At 44.7% G+C, this 15,227-nt stretch overlaps 1 protein-coding gene across 5 annotated transcripts in view; it reads right to left on the bottom strand.

The window, feature by feature from the left end:
* Positions 1-13,577, bottom strand: part of DIP2C (disco interacting protein 2 homolog C) — a 327,852-nt gene extending 314,275 nt beyond the window's left edge. For 2 of the 5 annotated variants that reach the window (XM_075492421.1, XM_075492419.1), the window contains exon 1: positions 13,174-13,577. In XM_075492421.1, the coding sequence (XP_075348536.1) occupies positions 13,174-13,258 (85 nt within the window). In that variant the 5' untranslated portion in view covers positions 13,259-13,577. The remainder of the gene's footprint in view (positions 1-13,173) is intronic. The other 3 variants (XM_075492423.1, XM_075492422.1, XM_075492424.1) reach the window with 2 other exon arrangements.
* Positions 13,578-15,227: the final 1,650 nt, after the last annotated feature.

Below are 15,227 nucleotides of genomic sequence, written 5' to 3' on the forward strand. Positions count from 1 at the left end.
CTAAGCAAACATGATAAAGTAGAAGTAAAAAGCAATAACCAAAAAAGCAAACATCAAGCATGATTAGCAGAACATATATACCTCAGCTACTGTCTCTACAGTCTTTGAGTTTCAGTAGTTAACAAGTTTGTTACTCCAATATAAGAGTTTGTTTTAAATCAACTTAAGAATAAAAGATTTCAATTTTCAGCACATTAGTCCTGACATGTCTCATGAGCACTCTTTCACATGTGAAAAAAAGAAGCTATTGCAAAAGGAGGCATCACATGAATTATCTACACTGTGATCCTACATGCAAGCCTGCTGTTTAAGAGAACTGGTGGAAAGACAGATGACCAAGGAACAGAAATACTTGGGGCAGGATGGCAGACTGACCCTGACCTCCCATACCAGGGCCAGATGCCTTTGGAGAGAAGCCCTGAAGGTCAGAGTTTACAATGAAACAATAGGAAGAAAACAGAGACACAGGTGGGGACAAGGAAAAAATGAAAGCAAAAGGAACATATGCTGGCTTTCTCTTTCTCTGTCACATAGGAAGAGGTGATACCGACCATGTGTTACCTTTCACAAAGGACCAGAAATGCTACAGAGTTTTTGTGATCACTAGTTGCTTCCAGCAAACTGGTAACAACTTCTGTAGATATGGACTGGTTTCCCAGTCCTGAATGGGGTCTGTATCTTTCCGCTGGGAGTACGCCTTGGCCTGCTGTTCCATATATGTAAAGCCTCTGTCTGAAATGCACAATGTTCTCTTAGTACCAGCAATGACCAGACACAAAGAGAAGAGGAGAAGAAAAAGTATCTGTTTCTTTCTACCCTACACCCTGGCATAGATCCTTAAATATCACAGATTGTTTCTGATTATTCACAGACATAGCTTTAAGTATACCCAGTAGTGCAGTCCTGATGCCAACATAGTTTTTGCCATTTATTTTTAGGTGAACTGGACTTCATTCCGAGTGAAAAAGTAAGTACAAGAATATGTTTTGGCAAAACTTATACTCCCTCCTTATTTAAGCCCCTGGAAATGAAGCTTCAGCTTTTACATTGAGAGTATTCCCATACTTCTATTTTGGGGAGACTTCAAGCATCCCCTTGACTGTAATTCCTATTGTAATTTTATTGTAATTCCTACTCGTAGGACCCCAGCTCCCGGAGGTGTGGCTGCTTTATCGTCCTTGCTGGGCTCTGGGGTGGAATGCAGAAACCGATGAGGGGGGTGACCCAGTCCATGACAACAGTCATACAATATTTTCAAAAGGAGCCTGGAGAAAAACAGATGCCACAGTATTTCAGAAGGGTACGGTTACTTAGATGCTTTATTCTCTCTGTCTTAACCCTAACATACTCATGCGAGCAATTTTTGATGAAAAAGCATACATAACATATTTTATTATTACTTAAATAAGACATTTAGGTAGCATCTATCAGCTACCATTTTCAAACTATTACTTTTCGCAAGGTCCCCACTAGCAAAACAACCTTGTATCTAGGGAGAATTCAGGGTAGACTTCTTTGGGCATCTGAGTTAGAGCAGATTTATGACAGAAATAAAAAGACTGTGTAAAATTCAGATCACAAAGCCGTTCATGTTAAAAAAGCAAACTCTAAAGAGTTGCCTTGCTTCTTCCCAATTCCAGTCCAACATAGTCCTAGATACTCAGTTTGCTTCAGTCCTAAAAAAGTACAGAGGAACAAGTTGGCATGCAAGGCCTGGAGTTATTTCTAGTATATCCTGAAGCAGAATGGCTCATAAAGGAATTTAAATCTGAAACTGCATTTATTATTTACCAGAAGTAACTAATTGCAATCATGAACAGCCAAAGTGCATCTGAAGCAACATATATATGCAATTTGACATTGTGAATGATGTGTAATAGACCTAACATGGCAGGTGATATTTTCCTATCAAAATACACAGAAAATCATTCTGCAGGTCAGCCAAAGCCAGACCACCACATAGGAATCACAAACAGCATTATACAACAAGACAACTTCAGATTGAAATTCCTTAAGCTTCAGAGATGCTGTGGTCTTTGCATGATCTTCAGGACAGAAAAGAGCCCTGTATATTTCTTGAACAGTACAAAGAGCTGGTGCATGAACCAGCCTAGATTCCTCTCAGAAGGACAGAAAAACTGACACTGACAAGGAAGAGCCCAGACTTCCTATACCTGTTGTTCCAAAAGTATACTATATGGGGGAAAAACTGTTAGGGACTAGATTACCAGAAGTTACCAAATGTCTCTAAAAGGTCCAGCAGTCAAAGATGAAATTTCAATATCACTGTGCCTATTTCTGGCTCAAGGCATCCCACACACGGCTTCTTCGCTCTTCCACAATGTGACCCCAGTCACCTCGCTCAGCCACACAGCATCCTTTGTGGAACAAAAAACAGATAGAAGGCTGACCTTCAAAGCTGAACAAGAAATACTGGACTTGCCAGGAGCCCTAGTCTTCCTCAGAAGTACCATCAGCAGACAATAGCAGCCAAGGCATCATTGTGCTCAAGAAGAAAAACAGTGTCTGGGCTAAGCAAAAGGAAATATCTTACTTCTCCCACTGCAGACAAAGGAATATATTCTCTCTGCGTTTCACTGTGCTCCAGAAGTGGTTTCCTCTGGAAGTCAAACATGCCAGCTTTGTGAAACTTCCAATAAACAAAACAGTTTTCACAGACCTTCCGATGGCAGCACAAAGGCACAGAGACACTTTTACTGCTCCTATACCCTTCACCTATCACCACGACGCAGAGAGCAAACCCAAGTTACCACGACTGGCCAGTGAGGCAAGAGCAAAGACATCAGAGCAAAAAGCAGCAGTCCTGACAAAACCTGCCAATGAGAACTGGGTTTGCCTCCCAAGTAGGAAGGGGCTTCTCATTAGCTGCAACTTAGTATGCTGAAAAAGTATGGATTCAAGGTGCACTAAAATCACATACGGAATCACAAATAATAAAAAAAAATTCAAGAAACACTAAAGGAGAAGGAAAGAAACAATATTCACAGATCTGTTAACTAAAAATATACACCACGATATATATCTACTGTATGAAAGCTAAAAGAAAAGCTACAACTAAAGCAGGAAAATAATGCACTAGCTGTCTTACTGCAACTCATGTCATTGTTGAGTACAGACCTCACTTCCCTGAAGTATCAGGGAATAGGATGCAGGAAGGATTAATCTTCAGATGAAGCGAGTGCTTTCTTATTCTTTATCCAAATTATTAAAAAGGACTATACCTTTATGTAAAAGCCAATGACCAAGCTACATAAAACAAATTTTAAGGGAGCTTTTAAAAATTTCATTGTTCTGCTGCTTCATGCTTATACAGAAGTCCCCTGAGCTACAGGTAAATATATGAGTAGTCAGTATTTAAGCAAGTATTATCAGAGCGGCTGCATCTGATATCCTCTCAAACTGTAATGTATGCACATCCTTACAGTGTTCAATATTGATTTAAAACAAATTACTACTGCAAGTAAATGTCAAGTCATCACTAGTAAACTACTGAAAACATACTAAATCCGAAATTCTCAACTGTTGCAGTGTTTTTTGAAGTTACCAGGAAAATACATATCATAATACTGGACTAAAACATTTATAAAATGCCACTACAAAAGTACTTATCACACTTAAACCGGTATATTTCTGGTCAAGGGTGGATTCAGTGGTTTATGTATCTATCTACATACACAAACTTCTTACATTCAGTATTTGTTAGAAAGGAGCCTTCTATCAAGTCTACTAGTGGGTAGATTTTTTTTAGAAAGCTGTTGAGTCTTCTTTTCTATGCAAGTGTTTCAATGTTTATCTAGCCTTAGTAATATTTTCTGTCTTACCTCCAATCTGAATTTGTCTAATTTCCATTCCTAGCAGTTGGATCTTCTCGTGTTTTTGACTGCTAACACTGCACTAACTTTGCACTATGAGAACGTATTCTTCCTTCCCCAACACAAGGTTTGTCAAATAATCAAAATAAACTCCTCAACTTTCTCCTGGTTAACAACGTTTATTAGGACTGCTTTAATGGCCAATGTCCATGTCTCTACTGTTGGTCACTCTTCAAGATCTCTTCTGAACTGTTTTGTCAAATTCTCCAAAGTCTGTGGTATGGATACTCACATGCCTAAGTAAGAGTTTGTAAGAGACACAGATAAAACCTTGTGACTGGAATGTGTCAAATGCTTTAGCAGCATAAAATTCATAAACATAAAATGCAAGACCTTTTTTTCAATCACCATTAAAAAAAAAAAAATTAATTCCTGCTAGTCCCATTGTTGTTGCTCAACACAACAAACCAACCTTCTCCATTACAACATGGAGCTGATTAAAAGTAGAGCAAATTAAAACTATTGCCAATCTGTTATTTTCCCTCTTAGAAGTAAAAATCACTCCACAGTCCAACAGTATTTTTTCATTTTTTCCTAAAATAAGTTAACCCTCACTTCACAACACTTAGAAAAACTTACACCATCTTCTAAACAATGTATTCATTCTTTTTAGACTAAAAAATATGGCAAATGAAACCGGGCTCTTCCAGCAAATTCAGCAGAGGGGTTTGCCATTGTCATCATTCATGAAAGAAGAGGGATGTTTCTGCATTTTGCTGTTTCACTAGATAACTGGTTTTTGTTCATCCTCAGGCATCTGTCAAAGAAGGCTAGCATTTGAAATGCAATTTCCATTTTAAGATTCTTTACCAAAGTTGAACTATTCACATGTCACCACAATGCCATCATTTTATTTGTTCAGGCAGTCATCAAAAATATTATCCCGTTATTTGAATAACATTTCTTTCAACAAGGGTAAGAGAGGCATGGCATGCAAAATTCTCCTTTTGCTCACTCTCCTTGCAATAGCAAAAATGAAAATATTAGTTAATATGACTAAGGGTATCCCCTCAAAAAAAAAAAAAAAGGTGAAGTTTCATTATCTGCTATGACCCTGAGGCATGTAGCTGTGTGAGACTGTAGTTATAGAGTATATGGATTTTGGAAGGAAACTTTCTGTACCATTTCAGAACTGTTCCGTAATGAGATACTAGAATCCCAAAGACCAATTTGGTCTATTTTCTCATTAAAAGGTAAGAGATGCAATAGCCCTGTAGTCATCCTGCTAATACCACGTAACTCTATCTGGAGGGGCCACACAGAAGGGATAGTCCAGGCTTGTGTTCTGTGAAGAGATTGTTGCTAGGGCCTCTTTATTTTGCCAGGCTGTTTATGGACACATGGGTATCCACACACTAGGAAAAAGAGTGTCAGCACACTTCGTTTGGGTCTCTAAGCCAACCAAAAGCCTCTAAACTTTTGCTAGTCTAGGCAGACTTTCAACCAGCAGCCTACCAGTGAAACAGCAAGCTCCATTACTTACACTTCAGTATTTGTCACAGAGTCTGTTAAGAAACATTTTCCTGGCTTCTGAACAGCTCCTACCAGACCAGAGTTACAAGACCTTTTTTTGATATTTTAATCTTACATACAGATCAAGCCAAGATTCAAATGAAGAAATTGCAGATGTCATGGTTAGTGTGGAGAGTTAGTGTGGAGGTTCTGAATCCAGAGAGCAATAGGACCAAACACAGGTCCTAATACCCATTTTTATTTCCATAATAAGCAGACAACATTTGAAGAATCCCTTCTTCCCTCAACTTCCACCATTCTGTAGACCCAGCCATATACATAAAAGCAAACACCACCTCAAGCATCCCAAAAGATGGCCTATGAATGGTCCAGTTCAGTATTTGGAAATCAAACAGCCCCTTCAAAACTCATAGGAAACACCTCCTTCCCTTCCAAGTCACCAAGATACTTTATAAGAATTCTTTCTTTCTCTAGTCATCCAACCATTTAACAAAATACTCTTAAAAAGAGGTCATTGAGACCAGACATCATACACTTTTCAATGTTAACTTCTGCTGTAAAATAATATGACAATTATCCACACCCTGGCACCTAACGGCTCTCTAAGCACTGCAGGTTATGTGTCAAATAGACTATGCCTATCAAACTGTCATGAACCAGCAACTGACTCTGTTCTCAGAAAAGGGACTACAAAAAGCACCATGGCATGCCTTCATCCATCCCTCGAGAGCCATGCACTGGCTGCTCTGGTAGGACTCCACAAGGCTTTAGGGCAGAAGCCTCCCCTTCTGCAGCCAGAGGCTCCAGCCAAAACCATGGCCATGGTCTTCCCAGCATCTGTCTCAAGCTGAATTGCTTTGAGTATTCCTATTCCTATATGTGCTTTTTTATTGCAGAAGATCATGATGTCCCCAATATGTTTTATACATGTTTTAAAGTTATACTTAATCCTAGCAATAAATAATACTGGCTAGCAATTAGAAGCCCTAGCTAAGATTACTGGAAAAAAACTTGATTGATTTACACAGGCCTAAAATGAGCAATTCCCTGATGCATTCCACCAAGTGGAGTTAAATGAAACCAGTTCCAGTTTTTTAGTGTATGTTTACCCTAGTAATACAAGGAAAGACCAGAAATAAGCCCGCAGAGAGCAATCGTGTTTTGGAAATGCCCCCCACACCACCACAGTCAAGGAGAGAATCAGGGGCCGTTGTTAACGATCAGGAAAGGCTCTTAACAAGCCAGGAAAAGCCTGCTGCATCCAGACGCCGTGGCTGGGGCTACTGACTGCGAGGAGGTTCTCAAGAAGAAAGGGAAAAAAAGGAGGCGGGGGAGGAGAGAAGGCAGAATGGGATCATCAGGAGTTTGGAAAAATGAAGTTCACCCACCGGGAAGGTAGAGGAATATACATGCATAATTTTACATGGATTAAGAGTTTGTGTCAAATCTGTGATGTGCTGTGGTGAATTCTTATACTGCAGTGAGTCATCTTGTCTGACAGTTGCCGGGGAATTAAAGCAGTTATTTTTAAAAAATTATATGTCCTGCTTGACGCGTTATACAAATAGCCTTTTAAAAAATTAAAATGCAGTCAATGCATTTTTAAGTATAGAAGAGCTATGGTACATTTAGGATTCTCTGTACCACACCACAAACATCCATTCTGAGCTACAAAAACCTAAAGGAGTCTATTGATGTCCCTTCAGAGAAACACTGATCTTTCTGCTGCTCCCAATCCAATTCCTGTATCAAAAATTAGCTGATTATATCTGCCTTTTATACAGCATGAAAATTTTTTTCCCTGAGAAAAATTAAACAAAAAGGAAAGAGGTGTGCTAAATCTGAATTCCTTCAATACCAAAGGATATTTGGTTTGACAGAATACAGACTATTCGAATCAAAATGACAGCATTCCCTTTCTAATGGAATACCAAAGGCAGGTCAATACCCTTCTAGAGAAAAGCAGCATGTTGACTCACAACCATAGGTGTACCTCACGCTGTTGGTTTGGCAAGGGGAAGCAGGGCTGGCTTCTGCTCCCTGCACTGTGCAGCAGAATCACGCAGACGTACCCTGAAGCTGCAAAGGGCAGCTCCTTACAATGCATGTTCTCATTATAAATACAATGCTTACTGCCTGTTTGGCCTATAAAACTGACACCCCATCGGCAATTTTCACCGTCCTTGGGAAAAGTTTTTCGAGTATGTCTGTTGTGTAATACAATAAAGATCATCTGAATGATCTATTAAGTGTAACCCTTGGGCATCAATGCCGCTCAACATCAGCTGGCAATAAAGGTGTATTTACAGCGTGCCTTCGGGACAGCTGTTCTGGGAACATCCGGGAGATTTGCATAGTCTATTTTACAAAGCATTACAATGCACTTCAACTGAATGAGTGATAGAGAATCCTTTCAACCAACACCATGCATTAAGCACCCTTAAGTCCAAACAGCACACAAAGTGAAGTAAGTAGGTATTAAAAAAAAAAAAAAAAAAAAACTTCAAATTCCAGTGCCTTAAAATGCAAATGGTAATTAACTCACGAGTGAATTTAACCTATTTTTAAAATAATCAAGTTACTGTCCCTCTCCAACTTGAGTACCATCCAAGAAACAAAACAGCTGATGAGAGGAGCTTCATCTTACAAAGAAAGAAAAGTTTCTGTTGCCAGCGCTCTTGATTTTATCATAATTCCCGTGGTATTTGGTATATTTTCTTAAAGCCTTAGATCTTGTATGTAACTTACATGAAAATTTCAGCTTTATGTATTTTGAGTAAATTAGTCCTCCCTTTGCCAGAAAAAGAACTGAAAACATGAGCCAACTGCACCCTAACGGCTCAAAAAACAACAAGAAGCATATCCGAGTACTGAATTTCTTAGTTCATTTCTCACCTAAACTCAGAAAGTATTAACACTTTGTCATTGCACAGGTGATACCCACTTGCTAAGCAGAGCACTATCTCTCAAGGAATGAATTAAAAGGATGACGTTGCATCCCAAATCACAGAGGTGTGGTAGTTATTGAAATTTTCACACTTTGAAACCTCTCCACGGGTGAAGAGTCAGCTGGCAAATGTTATGGAGAAATAGTAACTAGAGGAGCTAACCACAGTTCTCTGGCCCCAACCCAGTGACTACATGCAGACAACAAAAGACAGAACTTATACCTAATAAAATAATAAACCTGGCCAGACAATGCCCCAGTCAACCCAAACAATATTACCGAATATAATCGAGCCAGTCAATACAACGAAAACTGAGGACCAAATTAATTAGCTGAGTGCATGTCCAGTGCCTTTGGGAGTAAGAAACCAGTCATTAAAGATCTGCTGACACTTTTTTGAAAGTGCTCTTTGGAGAAAAGTTCAGACTTTCAAAAAAAAAAAAAACCTGGTATGCCTCATATGTTTAAAATGGAAGAGGACTGGAAGTATAGTATGGAATATAGGGAGAATAGTTTCTGAACAGGATGGTTTTCACATTTTCCATGTGGCATCTGTGGTTCTTTAAGTGTTTCTGCTATGTTATCTGACACTTGGATAAAATACTGGAAGAACTATAGAGCATCTTTTCCCAATTAATGTTGGTTCAGGAAGTAATTGGAAGGGCAATATAACCTTGTACACCATTAAATTGAGGGGAAAATTAGAAAAGTATTTGGGGGGCTTTTTTCTTTAAATTCTTAAGTGTTTTTAAGAATGGAGGGGTTGTAGAATTACATTTTTTTTAATAAGACAGCACATTTCAGGACTCCTGGTTTTATTAAATCAGTTCTTCAGTTAACAACCCCCAAGCTATTCTAAAAAACAAGATGATTCATCTATTTCCACCCAGTACAATTTTATACATAACTAGAAAACTAAAGCCTTGTAAAATTCTAAGCAGCCCTAAAGAACAACTACTGCAGAGTGACATGTTGATTGCATCAGCCTAAAAGGGCTACAGTTTTGAGCAATGCAAGCGTCAGAACGCTCAGTAGAAACTACTACAGAGTGTTGAAGAACACGTATGTAACACGTCAGTATCGGGCACATTCACTCACACACAGCAAAACAAATGTCTTCAGAATATCTGGTGGGATAAGGATGATTCCACAACTTCTAATACTCACAAAATTTAAACTGCTGCCGCACCCCTGTGTTCTGAGAAACACAGAAGCATTTTCCTTCTCTCAAAATGAGTGAAAACACCATCAAGAAGTGTGCTATTGATGCCTTAAACTGAACATAACATTACATGCCAACCCATCAACGTGAAAGTCATTCTCGGCACTCATCAGAGTGCTAGGCTACCTCCGTCTCTCATTCCCTGTGTGGGGCAGGCTACCAGCACGCAGGCGCTGAGGACACTGGTAAGCATTTCTGACTCTGACTGATCTTCACCTTCTAAATCACAATAATGAAACTAATGAAATCTAACATGGTTATCCTAATTTGCATCCATAGTACCTTTTAAATAGCTATGTTTAAAACAAAAAAGGCCATTCGGACCACAACAAAGGGGAGGTAGAAGGCATGTGGCTTGCCCATAATAACCAACGGGTTAGGATTGCCACAGAGACCATCTCAGAACACCAAGTAAACACCTTCCTGACAAACTGCTCCTCCCTCTCAACCAAGGAGCAGCACAGAACTGCCTAAACGCTCGCACAAAAAAAGGCACTTTGTCCTATTGTCTAAAAAGTACGTGTTACCTGTCCGGCAGCCACTTCCTGAGGTTCTCCTGCCAGCATCCCTGCTGCAAGTGAGGCTACGCCTAGTGCACAGCTGAACAAGGAACTCAGAATTTGGCTACAAGGGGGGGGGGGGGGGGGAATACCATGGCCAAATTTAAATGTATGATGACTACCAGTGAAGACTGTAATTACAACATCTGCACAGTGCCCGCGGTGCTAGTGACACAGTAACTAGCGGTCTGGTCTCACGGACACCAGCTATTTTATGTTAGGTTTCGAGACACATTGCGTGGGTAGGACCCGCGCTAACACACAAGACACTTCCAAGAGCTAGGAAGGAGACAGCATTAGCTCACAGCCAAGAAACGATCTTGCAGTAATCCTGCCGGTGCTCCTCTCTCTTCTCCACAAAGCAGCAGCTTTCTTTCAGAAGCTGTTCCTACGGCTGCACTCTCCGTAAAACAGGTTTTGGCACCAGAGAACCAGGTTGCTTCAGTACAAGTGGCAGCAATTCACAACCCACAATGTTCAGCGGCACCAGAACTGAAAAACTCACACTCACAAACAATACAGCAACCGTTTCAGGCATCCAGCATTTGAACAACATTTTCCTAGCAAGTCTGACTCAGGAAAGCACTTTAAAAAGGGGCACAGTTTATGGCAGTCACTCAGCTCCCAACGTTATCAATGAGACCCAAACACACGTTTAAGCATGCAGCTGCCTATTGCCTTCAACAGTTTCCTGCTTCACGAAGGCAGCAGAGACACCCTAACACGTCATGAGCATAACACGTGTTAAAACCTCAGTCTTGTGAATATTTATGTACATGCATAAGCGTATCACAGTGAATGTACTCTGCTGAAGCCAGTGGACTGGCTCATAATGGTCAAATTAAGCACATATGTAAGGTGCTGCACATTCAAGGCGCAAAGATACACAAAGTTGCCTTGAAAATTTAACTCGGAGTTAGCATGGCCAGAGTATGACCAGTTTTCTACAGCACAATCAAACTGTACCAATTACTGATCCCACTATATGTGGGGATTAGTTTTGGGAACAGACCAGGAGCTGCAACACAGATGCCTAAAGTGATGAATTATTTCATTTTCTCAGGCACTGAGCACTGTCATGTACTTGACTAAGAGCACATCAAGAGCAGCTTTAGGGAAGACATGGAAACCAGGACACTGGCCCTTTCTCCACCTGTCTCCCAATTCCAACCCATCTTCGTTTAGGCTGCCACAGTCAGAAAACACGAGCCATCCCATCTACTGGGTGTAACATCAGTGGCACAGACAGAAAGATTATTGTCAGTGGGCTAAATTCATTCCAGCTCTAGCTGCAGGGAAGTTACAGCAGTGCAGATACAGATGTCCAATTGCAAACCACGTCCCACTTCCTCAGAGCCTTCTTGGATTATGCTTACAGCAACAGAAACTGCACCGTAAAACTGTATTACAACTTTAGTACACTGAATTAAACTTTAGTACACTGAATTAGCATATTTCTTATTGAAGGTCTATGCCAGCTTGATTTTGGTCTTCTGCAAGCATTTAGTAACAGCTGTTTTAATTAGCGCCTTGTTGGTGTGTAGACGATGATGTGATACACACCAAGAAGCATTTTCTGCATAAAGCAACACCGTTACGTATACCCTGATATAAACAGTCCTTCCTCCGACCCTTACTACCACAGATAAGGGCCAATCGATGGGCAGTGCATCACAGAAAGGCGATATTGTATTTAACTCCTCTTATTTCAGGTTTTCAGGGCACCCTCAGGGAGGGGGAGGCAGAGAAATGAGAGCCACAAGCAATCCCAGTAGCTCGTTCTCCTCTTCACCCTCAAAGCGTTAAAAGGAAAATACAATGTCAACATCAGCTCCTCCCTGCTGATGAAACTGGCTCGAGCGCATTTTACTTTCTGGCTTAGAGCCCTTACAAACCGTTACAAAAAGACAGAAAGACAGACAGACAGCTCAATATATCGACCACTTCCAATAACTAATTTGGGACACGCTGGGTCATTTGCCCCTTCTGTTAAGTGCTGTAGCCTCTCGGTGGTGAATGAACCCTGATATTTGGGGTTTTTAATTAAAAAAAAGGGGGGCAGCTAATAGCAGATTTGCATTTCAGGAAAGAGCCAACCCTAGCATCAGTATACATAAATACTCCCCACTCTCTTCCTCTGGGAGGAACAGATTACATCTGATACACTAAAATCGTCTCCAAGACTGATGGCACTCTGGGCGCTCCATCCCCGTCAGCGAGGGACCCTGACAGGCACTAATCGCCGCCCGCCTCTCGTTCCTTAACCGGAGCTGACACACATGGAAACGGGGAGCTGGAGCCAGGCTGAGGAGAGGAGGGCGGGCTGGGGCTCCTGCTCATCCTCCCTGCCACGGCAACAGCAATATGCGGCTTGCATGAGAGCTTTCCCAACCCGGCAGAGCATCAAAATCAACCACGCCAAGAAAATCACCACAAGCTTTCAATTATACATTAAAAAAAAAAATCCCGCAATTAAAAAAAAAAAAATCGTTTCCTCTAAGCGACCTAACTAGTATTGTCCAAAACGACCTTTTATCATGGGGTATTTTGTTGCAGCCGACACACACGCTGCGTGGACTTCGTGGCGAGTCCCTCGATACGGTCCAAGAGGGGTTTTTTGCACGCAGGTACACGGCGGATTTCCGCGAAGCTGCATTTTCTTGGCAGGGCAGGAACCCCTCGAGCCAGCCCTACGGATTTTTCCGCCTCCCGCACTACAGCCTGCAAGGCTGGGGCGGCCAGCCCTGCTGCCAGAGCCCCTCTCCCGCCCCCGCCAGCGCCGCGGCGGAGAGCTGAGGGGGAATTCACAGGTAGAACAAAACATCCGCGCCGGTATCCTCCGCCAGCCCGCCGGCGGGAGCGGGGGGGGGGACCGTCAGGGGAGCCCGCGGGCGCCATCGGGGCCGGGGCGAGCACCGCACCGCAGCAGCCCGGCGGGCAGCAGGGCCGCAGGGCGGAGGGTGTGTGAGGGGGGAGCGGGCCGGGGGCTGCCGCTCCGCTGCCGCGCGCCCGCGCCAACCGCCGCCCGCCCCGACCGTCGCCCGCGCGAGGGCCGGGCCCGCCTCGCCGCCCCTTTACCTTCGGAGAGCTCCAGCTCCAGCTCGGCCAGCCGGGCCCTCACCTCCAGGGGCAGGGACACGCTCTCCAGGCTGCGGTCCGCCATGCTCGCGCGGCGGGGACGGGCTCTCCCCTCCTGTGGCTGCCCCGCTCTCCCCCTTTGTCCGCGGCTGAACGGGGAGAGGGAAGGCAGCGGGGCCGCGGCGGGTGGCTGAGTCCTCCCCGCGGTCTCAGCCGGGCATGCAGGGGGTAGGCGGGCGGGCGGTCCGCGCGGGGGGACGGGGCGCGGAGGGAGGGAATGCGGAGGTTTCTCCTCTCCTCCCCTCTCCTCCTACTCCTCCTTCGCCGCCTCCTTCAGCGGGGCCCCGCCATGGCTGCTCCCGCCGCCGCCGCCCGCCCGCGATCGCTCCGCATCGGCTCCCCGGCCCGGCCCACCCCCCACCCCCCGCCGCCCGCCGCCCGGCACCGCGGCGGCGGCTCTCGCCTCGCGTCGCGTCGCCTCGCCGCGCCCCGGCCCCGGCCCCGGCCGCTGCCCCGGCCCCGGCCCCGGCCCCGGCCCGCTGCTCCCCGCCCGGCTCGGGCTGGCGGCGGCGCCTGGCGCTGCGGTGCCGCTGCCGCGACTGCCGCTGGCCAGGCACAGCGCCGCTGTCACATCCACGTGACCGCGCCGCCCCGCGCCCCCGCCGCCGGCCCCCAGGGGGCGCCCCAGCCCCGGCGCCGCTCCGCGGGGCGCTCCGCGGGGCCGCCCCGCCCGGCCCGCGCCCTCCGCCCGCCCGCGGCCCAGCGCGGCCGCGCCCCGGGGGCCTGGGCCCTGCACCCCGGGCTGCGGAGCCACCTTGTGCCAGCGCTTTGCACGCACACCGGGGCTTCGGCGTGAGGCTGGCAAGGTGCTCTACCATTCATTCATCCCAGCGGCACTCCCTGGAAGTAGGTCTTCGGGTCCCCCTTTTACCGGGGAAGGGGGGAAGGAGTGATGCGCTCAAGGCAGGCGGTAGTTCGACACCGGAAAGGCGAACAGCACTCCGACAACCTGCGCCCCCTTTTCCTTCCCCACCTGCTGAACACCAGCCAGCGTACCCCTATTTTCACCGATATTCTCCGCGTTCTGCCGATGGTGGGCTTGGCAGTCTTAGGTTAACGGTGGCACTGGATGATCTTAAGGGTCTTTTCCAGCCTAGATGATTCTGTTCTGCTCTAGTCTATTCCAAACAAGCCGTGGCAGGTCTGGTATCACTAAATCCTGGGTGCATGTTTCCACGACAGAGCAGCATAATCTTAATACAATAAAAAGAACAGAGTTGACACCGTGGTGTGCCCGTGCTCAGCACCAGCACGAACCGGCTGACACTGAGCCTGTATCTGGAGAACATGGTAAAAAGGGCCAACCCACCAGTACTCTTAATTACACCGCTCCAACATAAGAAAGAACTGTTTTGAAAACATTTAATAAAACTCCCTTTCAGATCAAGAAATGTATTTCACAAGGAACATCTTCCTTTCTGTCTTTTTCTCCCTGTACACATTTTCTTCCTTTTTTGTTTGGGTTGGGTTGGGTTGGGTTGGTTTAGGGTTTGGGGTTTTTTCTTTTAAATCTCGCACAAGAAGGAAGGAGCAAGATACCACAGCACCTACTGTTTCAAAAATCCTTGGGAGTCCCAATGGTAGAGCAGGTCTTAGTGGGACACAACATTAGTGGAGAGAAAAAGGCGTCATCATCTCCAGGCCAAGCTTGGCTTACCAGCTTACCATTTCAGTGCGTGGAAGAAAAGCAAGGATGTAGGAGTTTCTTCCAAAGATAAAGCTTAGGCTGCGACTATACTAAACAATGTAATTTTTTAATATGTTGTGGAACAAAAACAAATTACATCATGTTACCAGCTGTGCTGAACCGGTGTCAACACTGGAGTGATTCCTGCAGCGTGTGTAGGGCTGGTGGTTTCTCCTGTTTTCGCTGGTTACCAGCCCCAGACGCGGGAGAGGTGTTTACACCCAGATCGTGGCCGATGCCAGCATCTCTTCAGCCAGACCAGTGGCAGAACTGGTTGGGATACTTCAGCGAGGTTGCCTGCTGTAAA

This window comes from Mycteria americana, chromosome 2, assembly GCF_035582795.1.
Source record: "Mycteria americana isolate JAX WOST 10 ecotype Jacksonville Zoo and Gardens chromosome 2, USCA_MyAme_1.0, whole genome shotgun sequence".
In the NCBI taxonomy this organism is placed as follows: Eukaryota; Metazoa; Chordata; class Aves; order Ciconiiformes; family Ciconiidae; genus Mycteria; species Mycteria americana.